Genomic DNA, 27,960 nt, shown 5'->3' on the forward strand with positions numbered 1-27,960 from the left:
GGCCCGCGCGGGCCCTTCCCCGCCGTAAAGCGAAGTTATTCTTTGGCAAATGGGGTGGGGGCAAAATCGCGAAGTTTCGAAGCGCGGGCAACATCCGGGCAGCATCTGGGGCCCTCGCTCTGAGACGTGCTGTATGACTCTACTTTTTAAGAATTGCAGCCATGCTGAAATGTGTGATGAGCGGCAGTCAGGTGAAAGGTGCAGAGGCCTTTCTTGCCTTCCTGTATAAAAAGGGAAAATTTAGGGTTTGTGGGCTTGGGGACGTTTCCACCGTCGTCTCATATCTTGACCTTTGCTTTTATGCCTAAGGGACAGAAGGCCTGGCCATAGCCAGCATCCACTCACTCAGGTTCCTGTTAACTTCTGAGGAGCAAATGAAGGCTCATCTGCTTTTCTTTATGCGTATTATTTATATTCATAGATGTCCATTAAATGAAGTTGCACCACCGGGACAGGTAGTGGAAGGGTAGGCCTCAAACTCGGGGTGATAAGGACTGTGTAGGGAAAAATAACACTTGGACAGTTAAAAGTATTTTAGAGCGATGAGAAAAGCATAAACCTTGTTTTTATTCCAAATTCTGCCATTTTTAAATATATGACCTGGGACAAGCCATTGAATCCCTTCAGAGCTCAGTTTCCTCATCTATGAAATGAGAATAATAGCAGCATCTTCATTATAGTATTTGTTGTAGGAATGAAATGCAGGTAAAGAGCTCAGTAACAAATGGTAATGTAAAAGAACTAATCCTTATTATAAATGGTACTTTAAACATGTAAGTTACTCCAGAAGGTCTCTGTTTAGAAAAGTAGTGGTTTTCTATAGATCGTAATCTGAAAATGATCATTGAAAGGCATCTTGTGTCCCAGTTGGCTCCCTCTGTGTTGAGGGCATCTATGGAACAGTATTAACAGAAAAGGAAAGAAAAAGATCCCCATTGTTGGATGTCTTCAGAGTTCTAGAAAGTTCTCTTTTGCAGTGTGTACCTTAGTTCTCAGTAAGTGATAATTTCTATGATTGTTTAATTTTTTTTTTTCTCCAGAACCTAAGCACTGTGAGGGTGGGAACTGTAAACCTGTCTTGTTCATTGCTGTACCCCCATTGCCTTGGCTTATACTCTTGGAACCTGCTAGGGGCTCAGTGAATATTAACTGAATGAACAAAAGGTCTTCATTAGCTAGCTCCAGGAAAAAGTGGTGAATGTGAAGTGTTAAAAAAGGGCCACTTTTTTTTTTCCCTAGTCATCCTATGTTCTCAGTTTGAGGCCTGCACCTCCAGCTCTGATTCTTTTTCCCTCCTTCTCTTTCTTAGCATGCCATGTGGCTTGTGGGATCTTAGTACAGAGTCCTAACCACTGAGCCAATCGTAGTATGATGCTCCCAACTCTGATTCTTAAGCATAATATGATTTTACATTCTAGAATTATTTTTCCTTTTTTTCTGCTTTTCCATGAATTGATATGGCCATCCTTCTTTATTGAAGCATAGTATTCCATATCTGTTTGCCATATATATTTTTTTATTTATTTGTAATTTTTAAGACCACTAACAGCAAAGAGTCGGACACAACTGAGCTACTGAACTGAACTAAACTGAACAGTGTCATACCAAATCAGACCAGTATTTCATCCAGGCCTAGCTACTCTTTATGACAGGGCATCTAACTGTGTTTTCTGGCGAGATCTGACTTGATCCATGCTCAAGCATCAGAGATATATCTTGAATGTCTCTAATTTCTCTCTTATAACTTGTTTTGACTTTGCCACCTGTGAAGTTACAAAAACCCTTTGAAACATTTTCTCTATGCTTTGTTTTCACACTTTTTTTTTGCAGTAAGGGGTATACGTTTAAACCAAGTTTAAAAATGCCTTAGTATGCAAATTAGCTTACCACAATAGTTCCATACAACATATTTAACATCTAGAAAGAAAGGATTTTGTTGCATTTTATTATTTCACACACCCAATCTGTGAATTTATTGAGCACTTATTATGTGTCTGGAATTTTGCCAAGACCATTATACTGTACTTCTTAAAGCAGTTTGTAGCATTAGTCTATAAAACACTGTTCTTTGTGAATTTATCTTGAGTCCTGTGAATGCTGAAGTAGTTCTATGGTTTATTTTTATTGTTTGAAAGAATGTAAACAGCATCTTTCTTTTTCTCCATAGTATTTGGGAAAGCAATCCAAGCTCTCTCACGAATTAGTGATGAGCTGTGGCTAGACCCCTCTGAAAAAGGTGTAAGTAAGAAATTTAGCTCATAGACCATCAAGTAAGGGCAAAAGATGATGTTTAAAGATCCCAGTCCAGATTGAATGTTAACTAGGAAATCCAGAAATTATAATTATCCCTTTCACTGTTGATCTGTATTTTACATATCTGAATACATTTAGACCATGGTAAACTTTAAAATCATACACGATTACTTTAAGCCAGAACCACAAACTGGTGGGCAAGAGACTAGATATGACTTGCAGAAATGTTTTGTGGAGCATGTACTGTTTTTTTAAAAATTGAAATATAACAGAGAGAGTGAGATTTGGTGCTCTGTGATGACCTAGAGAAGTGAGATGGGGGAGTGGGAGGGAGGCTCAAGAAGGAAGGGAATATGTATACTTATAACTGATTCACATTGTTATACAGTAGAAACTAATACAATATTGTAATGCAGTTGTCTTCCAATTTTAAAAAATTGAAATAATTTTCTAACAGTAGTTGAGACAGTCCACATAAAAATCTGAATTTCTTGCTTCTCTTGAAAACTCAGAAGATCTGCTAGTTTGGGGCCTGCATTCCCAAGTGGAAGTATTATTGGTTGACTGACTAGCAATTTCTTACCTTAGACAAGGTAAGACTGCCGTTTTGCTGCAGTCTTTTTACTTCCTTTCGTATTATTGCCTTTGATCACTTTGTACTTTAAAGTTAAAGGTGCCCATGAGCATTTACATTTTTGCAACTAAAAATATGTTCTTGTTACCAAAACAAACAAAAAATACAAATTTAGCATGCAGGATTTTAGACTTAATATTTATAGGTATAGTATAGATATGGACACATATGTGTATTCATATGCAAATTACAAACACATTCTAAAGGGGCTTTTCTGGTGGCTCAGTGGTAGACAATCTACCTGCCATTGATCCCTGACCTGGGAACATCCCAAATGCCGTGGAGCAACTAAGCCCCTGTGCCATAACTATTGAGCCTGTACACTGAGGCCCAGAAGCCACAACTATTGAGTCCAAGTGCTGCAAATGCTGAAGCCCGTGCTCCCTAGAGCCCATGCTCAGCAACAAGAGAAGCCACCACATTAAGAAGTCCACGCACCGCAACTAGAGAGTAGCTCCCACTTGACACACCTAGAGAGTAGCCCCCGCTTGCCGCAACTAGAGAAAAGCCCATGCAGCAATGAAGACCCAGAACAGCCAAAAAAAATAATAATTTTTTAAAAACACCCTGTAGAATGCAGTTCATATTATATCAGTATTATAATTCATATGTATAATGTGGTCCATAAAATGCAGTTAACATCCCATAGCTTACTTGAATGCATTTCAATGACATGCTAAACATATTAGAATTTTTTTTGAATTAATCATTAAAGAAAGCTGATTTCTTTTCTTCTGTGGCTGTTATTTTATTTTTCTAGCTTGCTTTAAGATCTGTGAATTCTTGTCGGTCAGCATATGGATATGTCCTCTTCTCTCCTGTGTTTTTTCAACATTATCAATGGTCAACCTCAGTGAAAATGAATGATACTGACATGATGTTGAATTTAAATTGCAAATTGGGAATGAAGGTAAGTGTAAGAGGGCCTGATTTCCTCTTGTGTTGTAGAAATGCTCGATATATAGGGTATAACACCTATCCTGTTCTTAATGATTGGTTTAAATTGCGTGCAAGACAGGTCTGTTCATTTAAGAATAGAAATACTCTGGTTAGATTTTTTTAAAGTAATCAAGCAACCATGTTAAGTATATGCTCTTCTCTAATGTGTTTGCATTACAGTCAATTCTGCCCATCTTTAGATGTCTGAATTCCCTAGAGAAAAATGTGGAGAAGTGCAAAATATTTACCAGATCTGATAAGTGCAAAGTAGTTATTCAGTTCTTCTGCAGACATGGTAGGTATAGTTAAATCTAGTTTAAAGTATGTGCATTTTTTGTTAATATTGTTCATGTTTAGAATATTCAGACTGCAATATTGCTTAGAAATTGTGTAGTCTATGGTAGGGAGGTTGTAAATATTATTGTACTTTTCTCTGTAGAAGTATTGTGAGATGACTGGTATTAATTCTTTCTTTTTTTGGCTTGTCAGTGGCACAGGCTATGCTTTCATACAGACCAGTTGGGTGTTTTTGTTTTTTTTTTTGCCATCTGTTCTGTTCTGTTCAGTCGCTCAGTCGTGTCCGACTCTTTGCGACCCCGTGGACTGTAGCCTACCAGGCTTCTCCGTCCATGGGATTCTCCAGGCAAGAATACTGGAGTGGGTTACAGTTTCCTTCTCCAGGGGATCTTCCTGACCCAGGGATCGAACCCAGGTCTCCCGCATTGGAGGCAGACGCTTTAACCTCTGAGCCACCAACCAAGGGTCAAACCCATGCCCCCTGCATTGGGAGCATGGAGTCTTAACCACTGGGTTACCAGTGAAGTCCCCAGACCAGTTTTTTTAAATGTTCATCTGAACTCTTAACAATTGATTATTCTAAAATTAACTAACTGCTGGATGATATTCTGTAAGCGTGCCTTAGTAACAGTGTTCCTTGCAAAGAACAGAAAAAGAATAATGCCTACTTGTATTAGAAGTGCTCTGAGTCCAGCCCCTCAATTGTAGGAGCCAAGACCTTCATTCATTCTCTCTGATACACCAAGTTGTAAAAGAGATTTCCTGCCTCCCAGCCTTGCAAGGTAGATATTCAAATGTGGTAGTCATATTGGATTTTACATGGTTAAATATACATAGCATGATAATAAAGAGCATAGACTCTGGGAGGCCCCAAGGTCTGGGGTGGAACCCTGCACTGCTGCTTCCTTGCTGAGACACTGGGCAAATTATTTTACTTTGTGCCTCAGTTTCTCTTATGTAAAATGGGGACAATAGTAATACAAGCCTTCTAGGGTTTTTGTGAAGATTCAGTGAGTTACAGGAAGTTTTAGCTTTGCAGTGTTTAAAGAAATACCTGGCATAGTTTCTAAGAGGTATCACTAGTACTGTTTTCAGTTTCTTAAGTATGTCTCAAGTGATTTGATTAATGTCCAATACATATTTGTGATTGGTAGATTTTTAATAGCTTTTGTTGGGAAATTGTATGAGTTAGGATGCTCTAAGTTACAAGTAACAGAAAGAAAGGAAAAACACCCAGAAAATCCAACTCAAACTGACTTAAACGGTAAAGAGGAATGTTGGCTCTTATAAGCTAAAAGTTCAAAAATTAGATCAGAGGGGTGGTTTGATCCAGGCTGCAGCAGCTGCTTCTCCTCCTTCCTTTTAAAATTCTCTCTGCTCTACATTCCTCCATGTGATTTATACTAAGTCCAGCTTCTCTTATAAACTTTTAATAATAAGGTGACTTCTAGCAGCAACTGTTGGAGCCACATGCTTGCTCTTTTCATATCCAAGAGGAATGAGAGTTATACCTCATACATGCATTGAACAAAAGTGCTTGGCTTTGCTCTGATTGGACCAACCTAAACTAATCCTGGGGGGCCATGGGAAATCCATTCTCTAATTGCTTTGGCTTATTGCCATATCTGGACCAAATTCAATCACAAGGGAGATAAGATTACATCAATTGATTTATACCAATGAGGGCTCACAAATGATACTTGAAGTGAAGCAGGTGTCTCCCAAATCTCATGACGGCTACACAACAGGGAAGGATGGCTCAGGAAGGAAGGGGAACAAAGGCGTTAGATGCTAGTATAGTAATTGGGATAAATATTAATACTTATATTTTCCAAAACTGTATGTACTCAGGAAATGATGCTTCAATTTTATTTCTGTAATCTGGTGGGGAAACAGTGTTCAAATTTAGTTGAGAAAAATCACCTGGGCAGAGATATCCAATAAATTGCTAGAAATACATATTTGGGATTTTGGAAGAAATTAAGGACAGTGAAGTAAATTTGGCTCTCTTCATTGAGAGAAAACAGTTGTGAAAATATGAGCCACTAAAAAAGACTAATTTCTCTGTATCTAACCACAAGTAGTTCCCAGAATGGTGATTTCTTACAGTATTTAGAATCTATTAATGGAAAAAAGATGATTTATATCATCAAGAACCAAGATTCATATGAAATATTCACCTGCCTAATAATAATTCTATCAACTCTCTGTATTTTCATTTGCACAAGTCCCAGAGTAGCTTAAAATGAGTCAGTGAGTTGTCCCTGAAGAACATGCTCTGCTGATCCAAAGCACCTGCTATTGAGTTCTGTTCTGATCAAGAAAACAGGTCTCCAACAGAGAGGGGATTCCCTCAGAGGAGGGCACTGGCTATTTGAGTGAAATAAAACCTTGATTTGTACATGTATATTAATGACGTGGTGTCAAGAGGGCAGGATTCCCACTTCAGGGTTTTAAGATTTTCTGAAAGGGCATTTACAGATCTACTCATGACTAAACTTTGGTACCAGTGAATGTAAAGGGATTAGGAGCATTGGCCAGCTTGTAAGATTTTTGAACTATCACTAACCTCTGAAATTCCAAACTCCACAAATGGAACATCTCCAAAATAATGCTTATTCCTTAGCTGTGCCTCTTCAGGTCTGAGAGAGTTCTCTGGAGCCACTGAAGGAAGTTGCAGATTGAGCTATGAAATGGCAAGCAGAATTCTATCATAGCATCAGGTATTCCATTGCTGGGAGCAGATGGTACAGACCAGTGCTATCAAGTGGCCCACGGACTGGCGCCTGGACCTCAGACTATTTGTTACTGGTCTGTGAGAAGATAAGGAACTTATGCCAGAATTTAAGTCAACACTACTAAGCATTCTATTTAGTTCAGCTGCTTTGTTTTCATTGTTGTTTCAGTAATAAGACTTTCTTAATGAGGGAAGAAATTCTGGTGAAAAGTCCTTGTCTCATTATAGTCCAGTACTTTGTGCAACACTAGAAAAAGTCGGTAAATGACACAGAGTAAACAGGACTTTAAATTTTTATCCCATTTGCATTCTCTCATGGAAAATTATTAAACTAGAAGGCTAGGAAAAAATGCAATGAAGAAGTATGTCAAACCAAGTTACTTTTTTTTTTTAAGATTTATTTATTTATTTTTGGCCACACTGGGTCTTCATTGCTGCATGGGTTTTCTCTAATTGCAGCGAGCAGGAGCTACTCTGGTTGTGGTGCTTCTCATTGTGATGGCTTCTTGTTGCAGAGCATAGGCTCTAGGTGTGTGGGCTTCAGTAGTTGCAGCACGAGGGCTCAGTTGCAGCTCACGGGCTCTAGATAGAGCACAGGCTCAGCAATTGTGGAGCACTGGCTTAGCTATCCCGCGGCATTTGGGATCTTCCTGACCAGGGGTTGAACCCGTGTCCCCTGCATTGGCAGGCAGGTTCTTAGCCACTGGACCACCAGGGAAGCCCCCAACCAAGTTGCTTTTAAAAGGGTACAATGGATGTACTTGGGAAAGAAAAGGTGAAGAGGAAAGGTTTTGTAGGTGCTGGCTTCACATCTGGGTACATTTCCAATGGTCAGAAATGGGAGGGCATTCTACTATGAGGAAGCAGTGTGATCAAGGGTCTAAACTGAAAGTGTCTTGTTCTTGTTAACGAAAAAGGGGAAGAAAGCAAGCAACAAGAAAAAGAGCCTCAGGGATGACAAAGAAATAAGTCATTACTTGGACATCCTTGGTAATACCAATACAATATTCACCTGAGTCAGCTATTTGTTACAGAGGTATGATTGTGCTTGTGTATGCATGGACTGTTTCTGGAGAATACGTTAAGAAACTGATGACAGTAGTTACCTCTGAAAAGAGTATTAGGGTGGCAGGAGTCAGAGGTGGAGGGTGACTAACTTTCATTGTCTATTTTTGGTAGTTTTTAAATGTTATGCCTTGAGCATCTTTTGTCTTCTATTACGTATCCATCTAAAAGTAACTTGAAAATATTTTTTAAAATAAGTAACATATGCCAACTTTTGAGCTTCATATCTTTCCAAAATAGCCACCACAGTAATACTTTTAAAACAGGTCAGATTATGTCACTCCAGCTCAAAACTCTCAAAAAACTCACCATTGTACCCAGGGTAGAAGCTGAAGATCTTACAATGGCCTGTGAGGTCTCACATGATCCAGGAATCCCAGGCATGCTTTCTCCTCAAGGGCTGGGCTGCTGTCCCCTCTGCCTAGCAAGCTCCCTTTCCAGATGGCACATGGTTTGATCTTTTGAAGACCTCCTTCAGTCTTTGCTCAAATGGCATCTTTTCCATGAGGTCTTCCTTGAACTCCCTATTTAAAATTGCTACCCCCATCACTGGCACTCCCCAGCTCCCTTTCTGCCATTTTTTTTTTTATTCCTGTGTACTTATCGCTTTGTGACATGTGTGCATGTGTGCTAAATTGCTTCAGTCATGTCTGATTCTGTGCGACCCTATGGATTGTAGCCCGCCAGGCTCTTCTGTGCATGGAATTCTCCAGGGAAGAATATTGGAGTGGGTTGCCATGACCTCCTCCAAGGGATCTTCCCGACCCAGGGATCGAACCCGTGTCTCTCTCCTGCATTGGCAGGCAGGTTCTTTACCGCTAGTGCCACCTGAGAAGCCCACTATGTGATATACCAATTGTTTCATTAATACTTATTTTCTTATTGTGTACCTCTCTTTACTAGAATGTAAGGTTTGTGAGGTTGAAGATTTTTGTCCGAGTTGTTCACTGGTCCACAGCTCCCAAATTGTCTCTTGTGTGGTTGATTACCAAAAAAAACCCCCCAAAACTCATAAATTATCTGCAGGCCTTCCCTTCAAAAGCTGAAATCTGTTTCCCCACTTCAAATCTCAGCTGGCCTTGGACTTGCTTTGATATCAGTAGAATGCACTAGAATTGATGTTGTGTGAGTTCTAAGCCTAGGCCTCAAGAGGCCTGTCAGCTTCCACTGTTAAACTAAGAACATTTCCATCAATGTGAGAATAAGCATAGCCTGTGTAAACACCTGGAAGATTGGAGACCATGTGGTGTGAGGCCCCAGCCATCCAAACTGTCCCAGTGTCACAACTGTGAGGCCTCAGATATGAAAGTGAGGCCATTCAAAACAATCCAGCCACAGTGAAGCCAGCCCAAACCAGAGGAGCCACTTAACTGAATTGTGAAAAATAGCAAATGCTTGTTATTTTGAATCACTGTACTTTTGATGATCATTAAAAGCTAATTGATCAGCCTGGCAGACAGTAAGTGCTCAGTAAATATTTATGAAAATAATAAATATTGCTGTTATTAATTCAGTTAAAAAAATAAGTTGAGAAATGCTATTTATAGTAAATCGTTTTGATTCTCATTGTAACATTATTATGCTGTAGAAAGTTGTAGCCTACCTGGATTTTATTACATGGGCTCTATGTTCAAATTTAGATTCCGAAAAAAAAAGATAAACTTAAATTCTGACTATACTTGTTAAAACAGCTTAGCCTTGAAGTCATTTAACCAAGCTCAAGCTATAGTTTCCATTAAGTACATACCCCACAGAGATATTGAGAGGATCAGAGATAATATCTGTGCAGTGTATACCGTAGTTGTGGGTACACTGGACCATAGCCATTACTGCTCCACACTCCTCTCATCCTCTCAGAGGGAAAGAACACACAGATTCAATGCTCAGGTTTTATTTTCAAAGGTCCCATCCAGAAATATCAGCTTTGGTTGAAAAATTCTGAAAGAGAATCACAGATATATGGTTGGTAGTGGGCAATTACTATTTTACACGTAATTTAAGAAATTACCCATATTTCAAAAGAATGTGGGAATGCTACCACCTAATTGTTTGGAGGGTGTGACATGTTACATGCTGTCCACTAGGGAGCGATAAACACATTCAAATAGGGTTAGTGTTTCTTGTAACCTATATGCACCTGCTGCTGCTGCTGCTGCTGCTGCTGCTAAGTCACTTCAGTCGTGTCCGACTCTATGTGACCCCATAGACGGAAGCCCACCAGGCTCCCCCGTCCCTGGGATTCTCCAGGCAAGAACACTGGAGTGGGTTGCCATTTCCTTCTCCAATATGCACCTGCTAGATATTAAATATTACTTTATATTATTTTAATCTGAACGTGAAGTGTAAAAGCCTTTAAATTTTTTTTTAATTTTGCACTTAAAATTATTAACTTTTATTGCTTTATTATTTTTAAGGTATTAAAAAGATTCATAATGTGTGTTTTCAAGAAAGCCAGCCTTTGCAAGTTATTTTTCAAAAGAATATGTGTGCTAATACACTAGTGATTAAACCAAGGTAATGAGTTCTCTGTTGTTTTTTTTCCTGAATATAGTATGGTCACAGAGTAAAGAATTAATGCCCTAGAACTTACAGGATCAAGAGGAAACCTGAAGAAAGATAATAGAAAATAATAACTGCCTAATAGTAGAAATAATAATTTATTGGCCAAGAAATTTCTAGAAATATCCCATCAGTGGCTTTCTACATCAAGTGGTATTAAGAGAAACATATATTATTTGATAACACTTTGCATTCATATGATGCTTTCTGTAAGACACTGGGTGTCTTAAAACACACAGCATGAGGAAATCGTAACAGTTTTTATGTGATTGATTTTATCCCTGTTTGTTTGTTTTGTCCTAGAAAATGAGTGAAATGTATTTGTCAGTGAGGGGGAACTCAATTTTTCAATTAAACTGTAGCATTAAACGTTAATTATTTTGTAAGCCAAAAGATATTTTACCCTTACTGTTTTTTAAATTACAAAAGAAATACATACTCCTTGCAGTCCATCTAAAATTTATAGAAAAGTGCAAAGATGAAAAATGAAAGTCTTTCTCCTCTGCTCACCCCATATATCGCACTTGGCAGGCGTAACATTTGTGAACAATTTGGTGTATATCTTTTTACATCTTCTATTTATAGTCTGTTTGTCTATAACTTTCCCTCTCCCTATATCTATGGATACCTTTCTCTCTTTCAAAATTGTATCACATACTTTGTTGTTTAGTTGCTAAGCTGTGTCCAGTTCTTTTGCAACCCCATGGACTGTAGCCCACTATGCTCCTCTGTCCATAGGATTTCCAGGCACGAATACTGCAGTGGGGTGCCATTTCCTTCTCCAGTGGATCTTGCTGACCCAAGGATTGAACCCACCTCTCTTGCATTAATAGGCAGATTCTTTACCACTGAGCCACCTGGGAAGCCCACAACACATATTGAGTCCTGGAAATGAAACTGCTGGGTCAAAGGCTTACACAAATTTTAAATTTGCATACATATGGACTAGCAAATTGCTATCTGAAAAGTTTGTGCCAATTTACATTCCTACCAGAAGTGTAGGAGAATCCTTCAAAGTAAAGGATTATGATTAATCTTCAAAAATTTTGCCAACCTGTTTGATAGAAAATGGCATTTTAGTTGTTCTTTACTATGTCTATTTTATTACTAGGGAGCTTGAGCATCTTTTTACATTTATTAGAAGTTTGTATTTTTCTTTTTTGAATTGCACATTCATGTTGTCATTTTTTGTATCAGCTTGTTTGGTATCTTGTACAACACCTCCCCCTTAACACTGGAAAAGTTCCCAGGTTAATTTGGTAGGTGTTCCTGACATTTTGGCATTGAGAAACACTCCTTATCTAAAGTCTAGCATCAGGTTAACACCAACATTACAGAAATTCTAAGAATTTCATTTTTATCTAACCTCACTTCGATTTAAAAAATAAGCCAGAACTTTTAATTCAATAATAAAAAGATAAATAACCTAACTAAAATAATGGGCAAAGGATTTGAATGGACATTTTTCCAAAGAATATATGCAGATGGCCAACAGACACATGGAAAGATGATCAGCATCATTAGTCCTTAGGGAAATGCAAACCATACAGCTTTAAATCTGTGATTTGTGTAGAATATGAATTGTATCTCAGCGAAGGTGTTTTTAAAAAGGGAACCCAGGATGAAAGGTCATTTGGGATGTCAGGACAACCTGGACCAGGGATTGAACCCAGGCCCCGGCAGTGAAAGCATGAGTCCTAACGACTGGAACACCCTGAATTTCCAATGGTGTAATTTTAAGATATACCAAAAATATAGCAGGTCATGTAGAAGAATAGAGATAAGTCTTTTGGGTAGATTTTTCTAAATTCAGGACAATTCATCTATTTATTTCCAGATTAAAGATTTGCGTTCCATTTCATAAGATAATTTATTTCTGTTTGTTCTTCAAATAGTGTAATATTGTTCATTGCATTTTATAGGGTGCTTACTGAGGCACTTGTTCTTTTTACATCGAGTCAAGAGGAAGTTACTCTTGCTGTTACTCCGCTGAAGGTTTGCATTAAGAGTTCTAATGAGGAGTCAATGGGTAAGGATTATATCTGTCACTGTGCTTTAATGGAATATTACTTCCTGGCTTTCCTGATTACTCCATGGTTATACAGTAAATATTACTGGCATAATATTTATTCTTGACTAAAAGGCAGTAAAGGTAAAATATAGAAAGATCAAAATTTTCAAGAGACCAAAGAAATTTGTCAACCAGTAATTAAAATATTTGTCTTTGAAATTCAAATTGTTTTAAAATTAGGAGAATGGTTACTGAGAAAAATAGTTTTTCAGTTAAAATTTTAAGGTCTATTTGTTATCCTTTGTATTTAGCATAAAGGAAAGGAAGAGGCCAGCCATCCAATTGAGATGATCTTTGACCACATAAAAAGGAAAATTAACTTTAAGTTAGAAATGTAAGATATTCCAGATGGCAAATATATAAGGCAGAAAATGTGAATATTTCTTTAGTTCACTCTTCCAAGAGTTATACAGATGGAATGGAGACACTATGGCATGATTAAATCTGGAGTTTTGCTATTAAGGAAATTTACTAGGGTATTTTTGGCATGAGCTGTTTGAGATTCTTTGACCTTGGATAATATTTGGGGGGTGATAGCAGTAAAGAAAATCCCATGGATGGAGGAGCCTGGTAGGCTGCAGTCCGTGGGGTCGCTAAGGGTCAGACACGACTGAGCGACTTCACTTTCACTTTTCACTTTCACACCTTGGAGAAGGAAGTGGCAACCCACTCCAGTGTTCTTGCCTGGAGAATCCCAGGGACGGGGGACCCTGGTGGGCTTCTGTCTATGGGGTCACACAGAGTCGGACACGACTGAAGTGACGCAGCAGCAGCAGCAGCAGCAGTAAAGAAAGAATATAAAGGTAGAAACATTATTTGAAAGTGAAAAACCAGCATAACTAGTGCTTATGGGTCAGATGACTTTGTAGTGTTTAGTTTTTGCCAGATGCTGTTCTAAATGGTTTATATTTGTGAATCCATTTGATCTTTGTAACAACTCTATGATGTAGCTACTGTTAGTATCCTCATTTTCCATATGAAGATTGTGAAGCACAGAGAAACTAAGTGACTTGCTGCTGTCACACAGTTAATAAGTGGTGGATTATGATCTGAATAGAAGCTGTCAGGTTCCAGGACTTAGGCTCATTACCACCGTGCTCTTATTGCTTCTCTCAAGTCTCATCTAGTATTCTTTTTTTGGCACTTAGAAGTGCATGATCTGGAAAATATATGCGTGGCTAGTGAGAGGGTCTGTTTTATATTCATAATGCCATCTCTGAATAAAGATGACCATTTAGTAACCAGGAGACGCTATCCCTTGTGAGCAGCTTTCTAATGAGTAGTTATGGTTGACTGGGGACCCAGTTGTTAAATTTATTATTGAACCTACTCTATTGCTAGCACACTGGGAGTGACATGAGCCTTCTTTTCTTAATTTATTTTTTAAATATTCTTTTTTTGTATTCTTTTCCATCATGGTTTATTATAGGATATTGAATATAGTTATCTGTGCTATACAGTGAAAGTAAAGTCGCTCAGTCGTGTCCGACTCTTTGCTACCCCATGAGCAGCTTTCTAATGACTAGTTATGGTTGACTGGGGACCCAGTTGTTTAAATTTATTATTGAACCTACTCTATTGCTAGCACACTGGGAGTGACATGAGCCTTCTTTTCTTAATTTATTTTTTAAATATTCTTTTTTTGTATTCTTTTCCATCATGGTTTATTATAGGATATTGAATATAGTTATCTGTGCTATACAGTGAAAGTAAAGTCGCTCAGTCGTGTCCGACTCTTTGCTACCCCATGGACTGTAGCCCACCAGCTTCCTCTGTCCATGGGATTTCCCAGGCAAGAATACTGGAGTGGGTTGCCATTTTCTTCTCCAGGGGATTTTCCTGACCCAGGGATCAAACCCAGGTCTCCAACCTTGCGGGCAGACTCTTTACCGTCTGAGCCACCAAGGACATGCTTATCCATTTTACATCTAATAGTCTGCATCTGCTAATCCCAAACTCTCAATCCAACCCTCCCTAGGCCTCCCCCTCCCCCATGGCAACCACGAGTCATGACATGAGCCTTCTTGATTGAAATGAAGGTATTTGTAAGGTATTGTTTGGTCCTTTTAAAATATAAATACTATTTCTCCTTTGTTTTTATGCTTAAATAATTCATGTTCATTGAAGAAAATTAAAAACACACTAATAAAGTCACCTGGAATCCCCCTATCTGGAGAAAAGCACTTAATATATAAAAGCATTTTTCTCTATCTTAGATCTGAGAACAGGAGATTGGTTTAATTGGTGAAATACAATGAAGCTATTATTAAAAGTAGTCTTGGGAGTTCCCTGATGGCCTAGCAGGATTCCAGGCCTTTATTGCCATGGGCCTGGGTTCAGTCCCTGGTTGGGGAACTAAGATCCTGCAAGCCACACTGCACAGACAACAACAACAAAAAAATAGTAGTCTTGTTTGTGTGTATATATACATTTCTTTCTCTCTGGGTATGTATATCAAAGATGTTTATTGAAGTTAGTATTGTAGTGGAAAACACAAAACACCAACACACACAAATAATTTGGAAAATGTACTTATTGACATAAGGGACTGAGCTTCATCATAACTCAGTTGGTAAAGAATCCTCCTTCAATGCAGGAGACTCTAGTTTGATTCCTGGGTTGGAAAGATCCCCTGGAGAAGGGAAAGGCTACCCACCCCAGTATTCTGGCCTGGAGAATTCCATGGACTGTACAGTCTATGGGGTCGCAAAGAGTCGGACGCGACTGAGCAACTTTCAGTTATTAACGTGGAAATATAGCCAGGATATATTATTGAATATATTATAAAATGGTATGCATAGTATGATTGTATTTTCATTTTAAAAGTGCACATGAAATTTTAATAAAATATTAGAGAACAAAATTCACCTATTATTGTCTGTCTTTTGGATTTTTAGCCATCCTAGTGGGTATGAAGTGTCTCATTGTGCTTTTGATTTTCATTCCCCTAGTAACTAATGATGTTGAGTATCTTTTTTTGTGTGCTTATTGTTTATTTGTATATTTTCTTTGGAGAAATGTCTGTTCATATTGTTTATTTTTCACTTGAGTTATTTGTCTTTATTGTTCTGAATACTAGTCCCTTATATGTGCCGTGCTGTGCTAAGTTGCTTCAGTCAACTCTGTGCGACCCTATGGACCATAGCCCGCCAGACTCCTCTGTCCATGGGATTCTCCCAGCAAGAATACTGGAGTGGATTGCTATGCCCTCCTCCAGGGGATCTTCCCAAGCTAGGGATCAAACCTGTCTCTTATGTCTCCTGCATTGGTAGGCTGGTTCTTTACCACTAGCACCACCTGGGAAGCCCCGCTTATCATATATTTCAAATATTTTCTCCCATTCTGTGAAGTTGATTTTTACTTTCCATTTTTTTCTTTTTTGGCCACCCCTCCCAGCTTGTGGGATAGAGGAAGTGGAGGTGGCAGTCTCTTGATGCCTGGGCCCAGACCAGAAACTAGCACTAGATCACTCCACCACATACTATTAGTGCAAGTAGACAGAAAGCCCACTCACCCCAAGGGGAAGGGACACAGATACAGACCCTACCACTCAGTGAAGAAATGTCAAAGAACTTGTGGCTATTTTTAACCTACAATTTATGGTTATATTTACTTTTCTTTTTTTAAAAAATATTTATTTATTTAGCTGCACTGGGTCTTAATTGCAGGATCTTCCATTTTTGTTGCGCTGTGTGGGATCTTTAGTTGCAGCAGGGGAACTCTCAGTTATGAAATTTGGGATCTAGTTCCCTGACCAGGTATTGAACCCCAGCCTCCTGCATTAGGAGGAAGGAGTCTTAGCCGCTGGACCACCAGGGAAGTCCCTGACTATATTTTCTTATTAAAATTTCACAAATGCCTACGGAATTGATGTTATTCTTTATTTTCCTATAATATTGAACAGACCTGACCAATTCTGTATACAGTGAGATGTTTGTTGGTCCAGATGAGTTTGACTTCTTTCAAGTTGGAATTGACACTGAAATAACATTTTGCTTCAAAGAACTGAAGGTAAAACCAAAAGTAGTGTCCAATTAGAATTATCAGTGGCAGTTTATAATAAAGATTTCACATTTTTTCCCCTTCTTTTCCTTTCAGGGAGTGCTGACATTTTCAGAAGCTATACGGGCTCCTATAGCCATTCATTTTGACTTTCCTGGGAAGTAGGTCTTTGGGAAATTTCTGAGTTTATTTCTTTTTCTTTTGTCATATACTAATAAATAAAACCCTTTGGGTCACGTTGAAATTAATTCACACCTCAGGAATTCCTTAACTTTACTAGCAACACTTTTCGAACTAAAATTTTGAAAGATGTTGTAACCTAGTGTTCTTTTGATTGGTGACTTGATTAGAAAGATACATTGTTTTGCAGAGTGAAAACATTTACAAACTTGATATACTGAATAAATTGCCTAATTAGAAAATTATATACTGCTTAAACAAGTTAAATCTCTATGAAACTATGGTATGTTATATTTCAGAACAAAAATTTCAAAGAGATTGGGTTAGGATAAATGTGTCTTATGAAATTGGATGTGATGATTTTTAAGGGCTCTTTTAGCTCTAAGGACTATCTCAACTTGTGAAAAAACAAATAAGACTTCTACTTTTACTGTTTCTTTTTACTCCAAAATTAAGTATCATTTTCTAATGTTTTCCCAGTGTCCATCAGAAAATGAGTGTGGTTTTTGCTCTGATTTTGCCTTTTTTAGACCCATGGCTTTAAGTATTGACGATATGTTATTGGAAGCCAACTTTATTTTGGCTACATTAGCTGATGAGCCAAGTAGAGCATCTTCTCTACAAACACTGTGTCTTTCACAAAAACAAAAAAGGTAAGGCTGTGTTTTTAATGTCTTTATTGGTTGGGATAAAGCCATTGCAATCTTATTCTGCAGTAATTCAGTGGCATTCATTTAGGAAACAACTGAGAAGGAAAACATTAGAAGATCTGAAATTTTAACTGAATCAGGAAGAGCTCCAGGAAGACCTAACTGTATAGAAATATCACCCATCTTTCACCGATACTTGCTTTTTTCTCTTATGATCACAATTTAACAGAACTGTCTGGTTTATCTTTGTCATTACCTAAAACTCATTTCTGTTTTCAGTGGTTGTTTTTTAGGAGTGATATAGTGTTAAGTTTCACAGGAAGGTTTGTATTCATTACCCAGAGCTCTCTTTCTTAGACATATGGACAGGCAGCCATTGCTTTTCTTTCTTTCTTTTTTTCCCTTTTGTCTCTCTCTTTTTTTTTTTTTTTTTAATTTTGGCTGCACTGCATGGCTTGCAGGATCTCAGTTCCCTGTCCAGGGATTGAACCTAGGCCACAGCAGTGAAAGTGTAATGTCCTAACCACTGGACTGCCAGGGAACTCCCCCTTTTGCCTCTTAACTTTTTTTTTTTTTTTGCTGGAGGCTACTTCATAGTAAAATAACAAATTTCTGTGGAAAATTAGGAAAATGCAGTAAAGTACAAAGAATAAAGTGAAAAACACCCACAATTTTACCACCTAACGATTAGCCACTGTTAATGTTTGGCACACTGTATTTTCTTTCAGACTTTTAATTTTGCATACATTTACATTTTAAAACAAGATTGGCTCATATAGCATATGTAGTTTTGTATCCTGTTTTTTTCTCACAAAATATTATATTGTGAACATTTCCTAATATTGCTGATAATGACTTGGAAACATGCTTTTTAATGATTCTATACAATTTTATTATACATATGTAATTTATTTGACTTTTTTTTTTCCCTACCTATGCTCTTCTACTGTGTTATAAGATTGTCTCATGCACACTTGGGTTGCTTTACTGAAAAATTTGAATCTGCAAGAGAATTTCTAAATAATCATATATGTGAATCTTAACTTTCAAACAATTAGTTTGATGTTTTTTCAATATAAAAACTGGTGTTATCATTGTCATTTCATGTTGCTCCTTTAGTTATATACAAATATATATTTCAAAGTAAACAGTTCATTGATTTAATCTCTATTAATACCTCAGGTCAGAGCCGATACATTCAAAGGCTGGTAAAAATGTAACCAGCAAGGTCCCAGAGTATATCTCAAGAAAAGTAGAACCCAAAAGGCTGTATTCTAATGAGACTCCCACGAACATCTCTACATTGGAAAATTGTGGCAGCCCTTTAATGAAAAGAGTGAACAAAGGCATTACTGAAGTACCCAAAAGCAATGGAGATATTAGTGAAGTACCAGAAAGCAGTGTCAGCGACACGGAAGAAGTGCCAGGGTCTCCATCTCTCAGGAAGGTAAAGGAACAACAGCAATGAGACATAACTAAGCCAAGGTCAGGAATTCTTGTTGTCCGTCTCCCTTTTCAATCTCCCTGCCTCAGCCCACCCCTAATATCGTGGAAATTAATTTCCTTATTTTTTGATGGGGAGAGCTGAAGCCAGTCTGAGATGGAGAAAAGATTGATTTATACAACGTCAATACAAAACAAATTATTCATTGAGTAATTCTAACAAAGTATGTTTAGAGATTTGAGTCACTTGTTTTAAAGAACAAATTATGATTGTTTATAGCATATTTATCTTTGAGTACAAATATTGATAATATGCTAAAATCATATATTTTGTTTTCTAGAATAAGTGTCCTAATTTTCTTTTTCAAGTTTGGTCAAGAAATCTCTTATTCATGGTAGCACAGATATAAATTCCATCACAAGAAACATCACAAATTTCTTCACAGTAGAGACCCAGTTAATAACATTATTGTAATACCAATATTTTGCTATTATAGATGGATGATAAACTTTACAAAATGCTATAATGTTAAACTTTATGATATCTATTGAACTGAAGATAAACATAATTTATTAGAAGTATCTTAAATAATGATAGTCCCCATTTTACATGTTTACATTAATGTTTTATTCAAGCTTGTTTTGCTGTTGTTATTATTGGTTTGGAAATATGAGTTTCTTAGAGTTAGAAATTTGAAAGGAGAGATAATATTGCTAGAAGTTACTACTTACTTCTCACTAGTCCTTTTCACCGGAGAAGGCAATGGCAAGCCACTCCAGTACTCTTGCCTAGAAAATCCCATGGATGGAGGAGCCTGGTAGGCTGCAGTCCGTGGGGTCGCTAAGGGTCGGACACGACTGAGCGACTTCACTTTCACTTTTCACTTTCACACATTGAAGAAGGAAATGGCAACCCACTCCAGTGTTCTTGCCTGCAGAATCCCAGAGATGGGGGAGCCTGGTGGGCTTCTGTCTATGGGGTCACACAGAGTCGGACACGACTGAAGTGACTTAGCAGCAGCAGCAGTCCTTTTCAGAATTGATAATAATTAGCAAAATGGACCAATTTAAATTGCATTTCCAAAGTGTCATTAGGATGGCAGTCAGTTTTTTACTAAGAGAAAGAGCAGGGAGCTGACACTTGCCATGTTACGTACCCCTATGAATTTTACATTTTTGACTTAATTTCATTTTTAAGTCACAATATCCACTGCTACTGGGCTTTTTTGGTGGCTCAGTGATAAAGAATCTGCCTGCCAGTGCAGGAGATGCAGGTTTGATTCCTGGGTCAGGAAGATCCCCTGGAGAAGGAAATGGCAACCTACTCCAGTATTCTTGCCTGGGAAATCCCGTGGACAGAGGAACCTGGCCAGCTACAATTGACGGGGTTGCAATGAGTCAAATATGACTGAGCAACTAAATAATAACAGTGCTGTAATAAAGACTTCTAGGGTCGTAAAATTGGACAGTAAACTCCACTTATTATTCAGTTTGATGCCATAAGTGTTTACTGAATACCTGTTATATGCCCAGTACTTATGGCAATTTTCTCTTCTTGTGAATTACTAACTTGGCCATAAAAGAAAACTGAATCTGTCTTTTCATTATGCAAAAACATTTTCCCCAACCTGTTTTTTGGTCACACATATTGTGCTTACTTTTATTATTTTTACAGACAACAACAGGAACACATTTCCCTGCTGCTTCATCTCCCTGAAATTCACTCAGATTGCCAATTTCCTCACTAGGGAAAGTGACATTTAGAGCTGTAAGCTCCACGAGTTTCATTACAGCACTCTTTTTTTTTCTGTCATGTCACTTAAATCCTAAATTCTAAAAAGAAAACTCTACTTTGGAAGGGAAGTTTTTGCCTTAACTCCTGCAAAAATGAGATTACATTACGGGTAAATGATTTAGACCCTTATCATCTATCTGAACTACGGTGAGCCTTCCGATTGGCCCCCATACCTCCATTCCTCTCCACTCTTGTTTTCCTCCACACTGTACTAAAAGATTCTGTTTGGACCTTACAGTGAGGTATAGGGCTCCTGGGTTGGAGTCTCTGTCTTGCCACTTGTGTGACTTGGGCAAGTTACGTATCTTTGCTTCAGTTTTCTTTCCGTTAGTAAAGTGAGGGTAATAATGATGAATTGTTGTGAAAATTAATTGAGCTAATAAATGGAGCTGGCAGATGGTCAGTGCTCAGCATCACTCTCCTGCTTTTAAATCTCTTGGATCGTCCACTTTTCCCATAGAATTTCGCCTAAACTCCTTGAAATGGCATTATGGGACTTTCCCTAGAGTATTTAATATAATCTTCTCATTTCCTCCTCTGAGGTCCAGTTCTAGTCCTTCAGATTATGTTTTAATGTCTGATAGATTTAGTATCCCTTTGTAGATTTTGTCACTTTTTTCCCTGGTTATTCCTGAGTATATATTTTTTATTTGAACTTTAATATCAATGTATCCAACTCCATAAAAAAATTTATTGGTGTTTTTATTTTTTATTAGGATTTCCTTAAATTTCTGTTAACTTGAGGATGTTAAGTGACATCTTTTTGATGTTGAGTCATTCTGTCTGTAAACACAAGCAATGTATTTCCATTTATTCAGGTCTACTTTTGTGTCTTTCAGGAGTGTTTTAAAATGTTTCTCATACATTTACACATTTATTATTAAGCTTATTCCTAAATAATTAACCTTTTATATTGCTATTATGAATGGATGTTATGTTTTCTGTTTTCTCACTGCCTTTTATGTATATGAAGGCCCTTGTTTTTTGTGTTAATTTTATATCATACTACCCTGCTGACTTATGTTATTATTTCCATTAGTTTTATCACTGATTCTCTGAGGGTTTTTAGACATACTTACTATACGTCACTTTTTTATATACCAATAGTTTCATTTCTTCTTTAATGCTTCCAACTGACTCTTTTGTTCAGTTGCATTAGCACATAACCTCCAGTACAACATTTAGAGTGGAGAGAATGGGCCTGCTTGCTTAGTTCCTGATCTTAATGGAAACATTCTGCATATCCTTTTGTGTTCTACTTTTGCTCATATTATTACACCTACACTGCAGGGTGGTAGTGTTCCTCTTTTCACTATTCAAACTCCTACCCACCTTCAAAGCCCAACTCAAATGATACATGTCCTTCTGAAGTCTTCCCATTCTACTCATTATTAATAACTTCACATAATAACTTCATAGATATGCTTGTTACTCCACTAGGTAGATTGTGAATTCATCAAGGACAGACCTGAGTCTTATTCATCTCTGTATTCCTAGTGCATAAGCCAGTAGTTGGCAGACCTTCAGCCCTGGTTTGGGATAGCCTAAGAAAATTTTTATTTAAATTCACCTTATTAAAAAAATAAATATATGGTAGTATTCTACTTTGGGGAAGGGGGTTTTCAAAATTAAACTATTGTGGAGGAGTATTGGGCTTCCCTGATAGCTCAGCTGGAAAAGAATCTGCCTGCAATGCAGGAGACCCTGGTTTGATCCCTGGGTTGGGAAGATCCTCTGGAGGAGGGCATGGCAACCAATTCCAGTATTCTTGCCTGGAGAATTCCATGGACAGCGGAGCCTGGCAGGCTACAGTCCACAGGGTTGCAAATAGTCGAACATGACTAAGTGACTAAGCACAGCACAGAGAAATATTACTATATTCTAAATAATTATCAATATTTTTTCCATTGTGGATTTTCAATAAGTTTAATCAAGAAGTTATACACAGCTCTCAGGGACACCAAAATGAGGAAAAATATCTAGTATTGTTATCTTTTTTTAACTGAAGTATGATTGACCTACAACATTATGTAAGTTCTATGTGCATAACATAATGATTCAGTGTTTCCACACATTACAAAATGATCACAGTAATAGAAATTTAGAGTGGTTTTCAAAGACCACAGTCCCATAAAAGTTATGATAATATTGTTGAGTATTTCTTCATGCTGTACATTTCATCCACATGACTCATTTATGTTGTAAGTGGAATTTGTACCTCTTAATCTCCCTCACCTACTTCACTCATCCCCCACACCTCTCTGCTCTGGCAACCACCTGTTTGTTCTCTGTTTTGAGTCTGTTTCTGTTTCATTATGTTTGTTCATTTGTTTTGCTTTTTAGATTCCACGTATAAGTGAAATCTTATAGTGTTTGTCTTTCTGTGACTTATTTCCCTTAGTCCAATACCTTGTAGGTTCATTGATTTTGTTATAAATGGCAAGACGTTATTCTTTTTTGTGGCTGAGTAATATTCCTTTGTATATATGCACCACATCTTCTTTATCCATTCATCTATTGATGGACACAGGTCACTTCTATATCTTGGCTATTATAAATAATGCTGCAAAGAATATAGGGGTGCAGATACTTTTTGCATTAGTGTTTTTATTTTTTTCAGAAAAATAGCAGGAGTGGAATTGCTGGATTCATGAGTTTGAGTGAACTCCGGGAGTTGGTGATGGACAGGGAGGCCTGGCGTGCTGTGATTCATGGGGTCGCAAAGAGTCGGACATGACTGAGCGACTAAACTGAACTGAACTGAACTGATGGCAGTTCTATTTTTAAGAAAACATGTTTACTGTTAAAAATTTATTTTATAACAATGCACCTTCTTACTCAGTTCATATAGAACTTGGACTCATTCCAAGTTACATAGCTATTCACAGACTTTCTGCATTAGAAGACTGTTAGATACTAGGGAAGGGCTTGATCATCCAGCCATGAATGATTTAGAGGCCGAAGAGTAGGTGGGGAGAAGAGGGGCTAACAAATGACATTTGACCTTAAGTCAATGGCAAATTCAGGGCAGCACTCAAAGACCATAGTTAACTAAGATTTTTAGCTTACCAGTGTATTAGTTTCTTGTTGCTACTATAGCAAATTACCACAAGCTTAGTGGCTTAAGACAACACAAATTATCTTTCAGTTCAAAAGTCCAAAATGGGTCTCATTGAGCTAAAATCAAAGCACTGGCAAGGCCGTGTTCCTTTGTGGAGACTAGGGAAGAATCTGCTTTCTTTCTTTTCCTTTCTTCTTGAGATCATCTGCATTCTTTAATCATGGTTACCCTTCAGCTTTAAACCAGCAATGGCTGGTGGAGTCCATTTCACATTTCCTCACTCTGATGCTGATTTCCACATTTAAGGATTATTGTGATTTACCTGGATAGCAACCTTATTCCACTTGCTCTTTTAATTCCTTTTTGCCTTGTGATATATTCACAGGGTCCTGGGGTTAAGACGTGGACATCTTTGGGGGTGAAGGCAGACCATCATTCTGGCTACCACAGGCAGTATCACAGCTAATTTGGGGTGTTTCATCTGGAGCCAAGGTTCAACAACTGCTGTCTGAAGTGCCCCATGCAGAGGGCATCTTCAGTTTCTGATTTGTAAGGATGAGCCAAGAATAGGGATCGTTTGTTTATTCATGCTTGATACCTACCATGCAACTTCCACCAGTATTTTTTGAGGGCCTTGCGTCATAGACATGGGGTATACAATGGTGTGCAAAATAAACAGGAAAGGTTCCTACACTTGATTATAGACTGGGGGTGGGGGGTGGGGGTGGTAGACATTAAACAAATAATCATATGACTAAACATATGATAATTAAAAAAACTAACCTGTGGTAACTTTAATACAGGAAAAGTTCAAGGTGCTTCAAGAGGATTTAAAGTGTGAGCTGCCCTAATCCAGGAGGTCAGAAAGTCTTTGAAATTGGTGTTTGGAGCGGAGCTAGAAAGGATAAGATAGTGGGGGGAAGCTGAGTGGATGTGGCATCTGCAGAGGCCCCTGTCATGGAGGGAGTATGGTAGTTTTAAGGACCTGGAGGAAGACCAGTGTGGCCAGAGGGCAGATAGACAGGGGAAACAATGGCACAGGGTAAATGAAACTGGAGCAGTGAGTTCGTTCCAACTCATGTCCGATGTAAATGGCCATATCAGGTACTGTGGCATTGAAAGTATTTGAAGGGTTTTAACAGGGAAGGCTGCCCACAGTGCAGTGAAGCAAGACTGGAAACTCAGTTGTGGTGTCTGAAAGATGGTGATTCAGTAGAAAATGGAGACAAGTGGCCAAAGTAAACAGCTAATTGAGGAAATAAAGCAGCAGGGCTTTGTGATGGATCAGTCATGGAGCTTAAGGGAAAGGGAGGTATCAAGGTTGGAGAAACAGGTTCAGTGCTAAGATCATAAATTCTATTTTGGATATAAGTTGCAGAAATCAAGTAGGTAGTAGGATATAGGAATCTCAAATTCTAACTGTGAGACTCCCTGGCATATACACAGTAATTTCTGCCAGCAGTGTGAATGCGAGTTCCTAGAGAGAGGGTGTGGCAGAGAAGACCGCCACCATTTAAAGCAGTGGCTCTTAACCACAGCCAGGGGACACAGAGCCATCAATGTCTGCAGACACTTCTGGATGTCACATTCAGGAAAGCGGGCTGCTACTGACATCTGGCGGGTAGAGGCCGGGGGGCTGCTCAGTGTCCTCTCAGGAGCAGGACAGTCCCCACAGCAAAGAAAGTTAAGTCCTCCAATGTCAGCAGTGCTAAGGTTGAGAAACCGATTCAAAATGTGGGTAGAAGAAAGCAAACATTCATCTTTGTTTCATTTAAAGATAAATAAATTTAATAATAATAATAAAGAAGGCAAGCCAAATGAAAAGAGCAACCAGAACAACATAGCATGAGGAAGGTATGAGAAGAAAGTGTCAGAGTATCTAATGGGGTGGAGACTGAAAATGGCCATTAGTTCAGGGAATCTGGCAATTTTTGTTGACCATTATAAGGACAATTTCTGTATGAGGGTCAGGAGCTTTTTTAGATAGGATCGTATGGATGTGAGAGTTGGACTGTGAAGAAAGCTGATCGCTGAAGAATTGATGCTTTTGAACTGTGGTGCTGCAGAAGACTCTTGAGAGTCCCTTGGACTGCAAGGAGATCCAACCAGTCCATTCTAAAGGAGATCAATCCTGGGTGTTCATTGGAAGGACTGATGCTAAAGCTGAAACTCCAATACTTTGGCCACCTCATGCGATGAGTTGACTAACTGGAAGGGAGTCTGATGCTGGGAGGGATTGGGGGTGGGAGGAGACAGGGGCGACGGAGAATGAGATGGCTGGATGGCATCACAAGACTCGATGGACATGAGTTTGGGTGAACTCGGGGAGTTGGTGATGGACAGGGAGGCCTGGCGTGCTGTGGTTCATGGGGTCGCAAAGAGTCGGACACGATTGAGTGACTGAACTTAACTGAAGAGTAGAATGAGAAAATAGAGAAAGCAAGTGTAGACAGTTCTACAGCAGAGATTAAGTTGGAGGGAGGACGTGGATGAGGCCATATATTTTAATGAGACATCTGATTATTTTAAAATGCTGATATTCCTATCCAGTAGAGGAGAGGCATGGAAGGGGCTGGGAGTCAGACAGGGAGGGAAGGACTGACTCTGGTCAGGAGTAACTTCTGTCACAGCAAGAGGGAAAGGGGAAAGGATGGATGAAGTGGAGGAACTATCTTCCAGCAGTCTCTGTTCATCTGTCTCCCACAGCCCTGGTGTTTGTTTCAATGGCTCGGGCAGGGTGGTCAGAAGCAGATCACTGATTCCCAAACAGGGAAGGGTTTTACTTTAGGATGTTTTGGGCCACTCATGAAGGTTCTGGGTATCTCATGAACCATCAGCTAATGTGAGACCACAGTGGCTGTTTCTGAAAAGAGGCATTTGATAAGCACTAACTTGCTTTGAATAAACAACAGTTATTCTCCACCACCCCCCCCCCCCGCCCAGTTCTCTTGCATGTTCTTTGGAGCAGTTTCTTCTGACCAACAAGAACCCTTCAGCCTCCCTTTCCAGAGTCTGGCAACAGCAAGTGACAGTGAAGAGGACATGAATAATGGCAGTTTCTCCACATTCTAACAAAGATGGCTGAGCTCACCCCCCTGCCCATTTACTGGTTCACTTGTACTGCAAACACATTTTGACATTTAAATCTATGAAGATACTGTCTTGGGCTTCCTGGAGAATGGGCTACTGGTTATCTACACATCATCTTGTACAGCCACCATATCTAGAAATAACTACTTGTCAATAAATGTAACTTGCTTTAAATCCATTATGCTATGTGGGAGGCAGAAAATTTTTTGTGTAGGGAAAAAGCTCATTAGAATTTTCTTCAGTTCACGGAATTCCCTGGCAGTCCAGTGGTTAGGACTCTGAGTTTCCATTCAGGGGGCAAGGGTTTGATCTCTGATTCGATCACAGGTTCGATCTCTGGGACCTAAGGTTCAACAAGCTGCATGGGATGGCCAAAAGAAAAAAATTCTTCTTCAATGTATTGTTTATTTACAACAGAGCTTTTAGCATTTTCTTTGCCAGTTTCATAGTTAAACTTTCTGTAGAAGCCATTTCAAGTGCATCAGAATGGCTTGTAAAGTTCAGGTATCGCTTGTATTTGCAAGTATTTGAGTTTTGACGCTTTCTAACACATTGGAGAAGGAAATGGCAACCCACTCCAGTGTTCTTGCCTAGAGAATCCCAGGGAAGGGGGAGCCTGGTGGGCTTCCATCTATGGGGTCACACAGAGTCGGACACGACTGAAGTGACTTAGCAGCAGCAACAGATTAAAACGTTCTGCAATCTTTTCTCATGTAAGATCATAACTTTTACACAGCATGGGAAGAAGAGAGTGAGATGAATGGAGAAAGCAACTTCAACATATATGCACTATCAGGTGTAAGATGGATAGCTGGTGAGGTGGTATTGTATAGCACAGGGAGCCCAGTCTTGTGCTCTGTGATGGCCTGGAGGGATGGGATGACGGGGAGTCCAGAGGGAGGGGATGTATGATTATGGCTGATTCACATTGTTGTATGGCAGAAACCAACCCAACATTGTAAAAATTAAAAAAAATAAATGGCAAAAAAACCCAGCTTTTTCTCCATTGCTTATATTTTGTTAAGAATTTAAGTTAAATAATGTGATTTAAAAACTTTGCAGTGTGATGCAGGAAAGAATGGAAGGGATGCCAAAAAATTATTTCTGTATTAGCTGACATAGAACAGCAGCCTCCACTACCAAGAGAGCCTGGGTCTGGAGTGGAATGAGGGGGAAGATTAATG

At 38.7% G+C, this 27,960-nt stretch overlaps 1 protein-coding gene across 1 annotated transcript; it reads left to right on the forward strand.

Moving 5' to 3' along the window:
- The first annotated feature begins 14 nt into the window (after nucleotides 1–14).
- RAD9B (RAD9 checkpoint clamp component B) lies at nucleotides 15–27,725 on the forward strand. Its single transcript, XM_055405411.2, has 11 exons — nucleotides 15–198; nucleotides 2,168–2,238; nucleotides 3,648–3,797; nucleotides 4,007–4,121; nucleotides 10,340–10,439; nucleotides 12,407–12,513; nucleotides 16,460–16,566; nucleotides 16,654–16,718; nucleotides 17,268–17,390; nucleotides 18,570–18,834; nucleotides 26,630–27,725. Exons 1-11 carry the CDS (start codon nucleotides 162–164, stop codon nucleotides 26,756–26,758), a joined length of 1,269 nt encoding a protein of 422 aa, XP_055261386.2. The 5' UTR covers nucleotides 15–161; the 3' UTR covers nucleotides 26,759–27,725.
- The last annotated feature ends 235 nt before the right edge of the window (nucleotides 27,726–27,960 follow it).

The sequence above is a fragment of the Moschus berezovskii genome, chromosome 19 (assembly GCF_049115385.1).
Source record: "Moschus berezovskii isolate FMDL1 chromosome 19, NW_MosBer_1.0, whole genome shotgun sequence".
In the NCBI taxonomy this organism is placed as follows: domain Eukaryota; kingdom Metazoa; phylum Chordata; class Mammalia; order Artiodactyla; family Moschidae; genus Moschus; species Moschus berezovskii.

What these genes read in the sequence shown, in the direction of transcription:
- RAD9B (XM_055405411.2), top strand. Translation starts at nt 162, where the DNA reads ATGCTGAAATGTGTGATGAGCGGCAGTCAGGTGAAAG. An exon ending in TCAGTTCTTCTGCAGACATG is followed by an intron (nt 4,122 to 10,339) that starts GTAGGTATAGTT and finishes ATTATTTTTAAG; the next exon opens with GTATTAAAAAGATTCATAAT. An exon ending in CTTTCACAAAAACAAAAAAG is followed by an intron (nt 17,391 to 18,569) that starts GTAAGGCTGTGT and finishes TTAATACCTCAG; the next exon opens with GTCAGAGCCGATACATTCAA.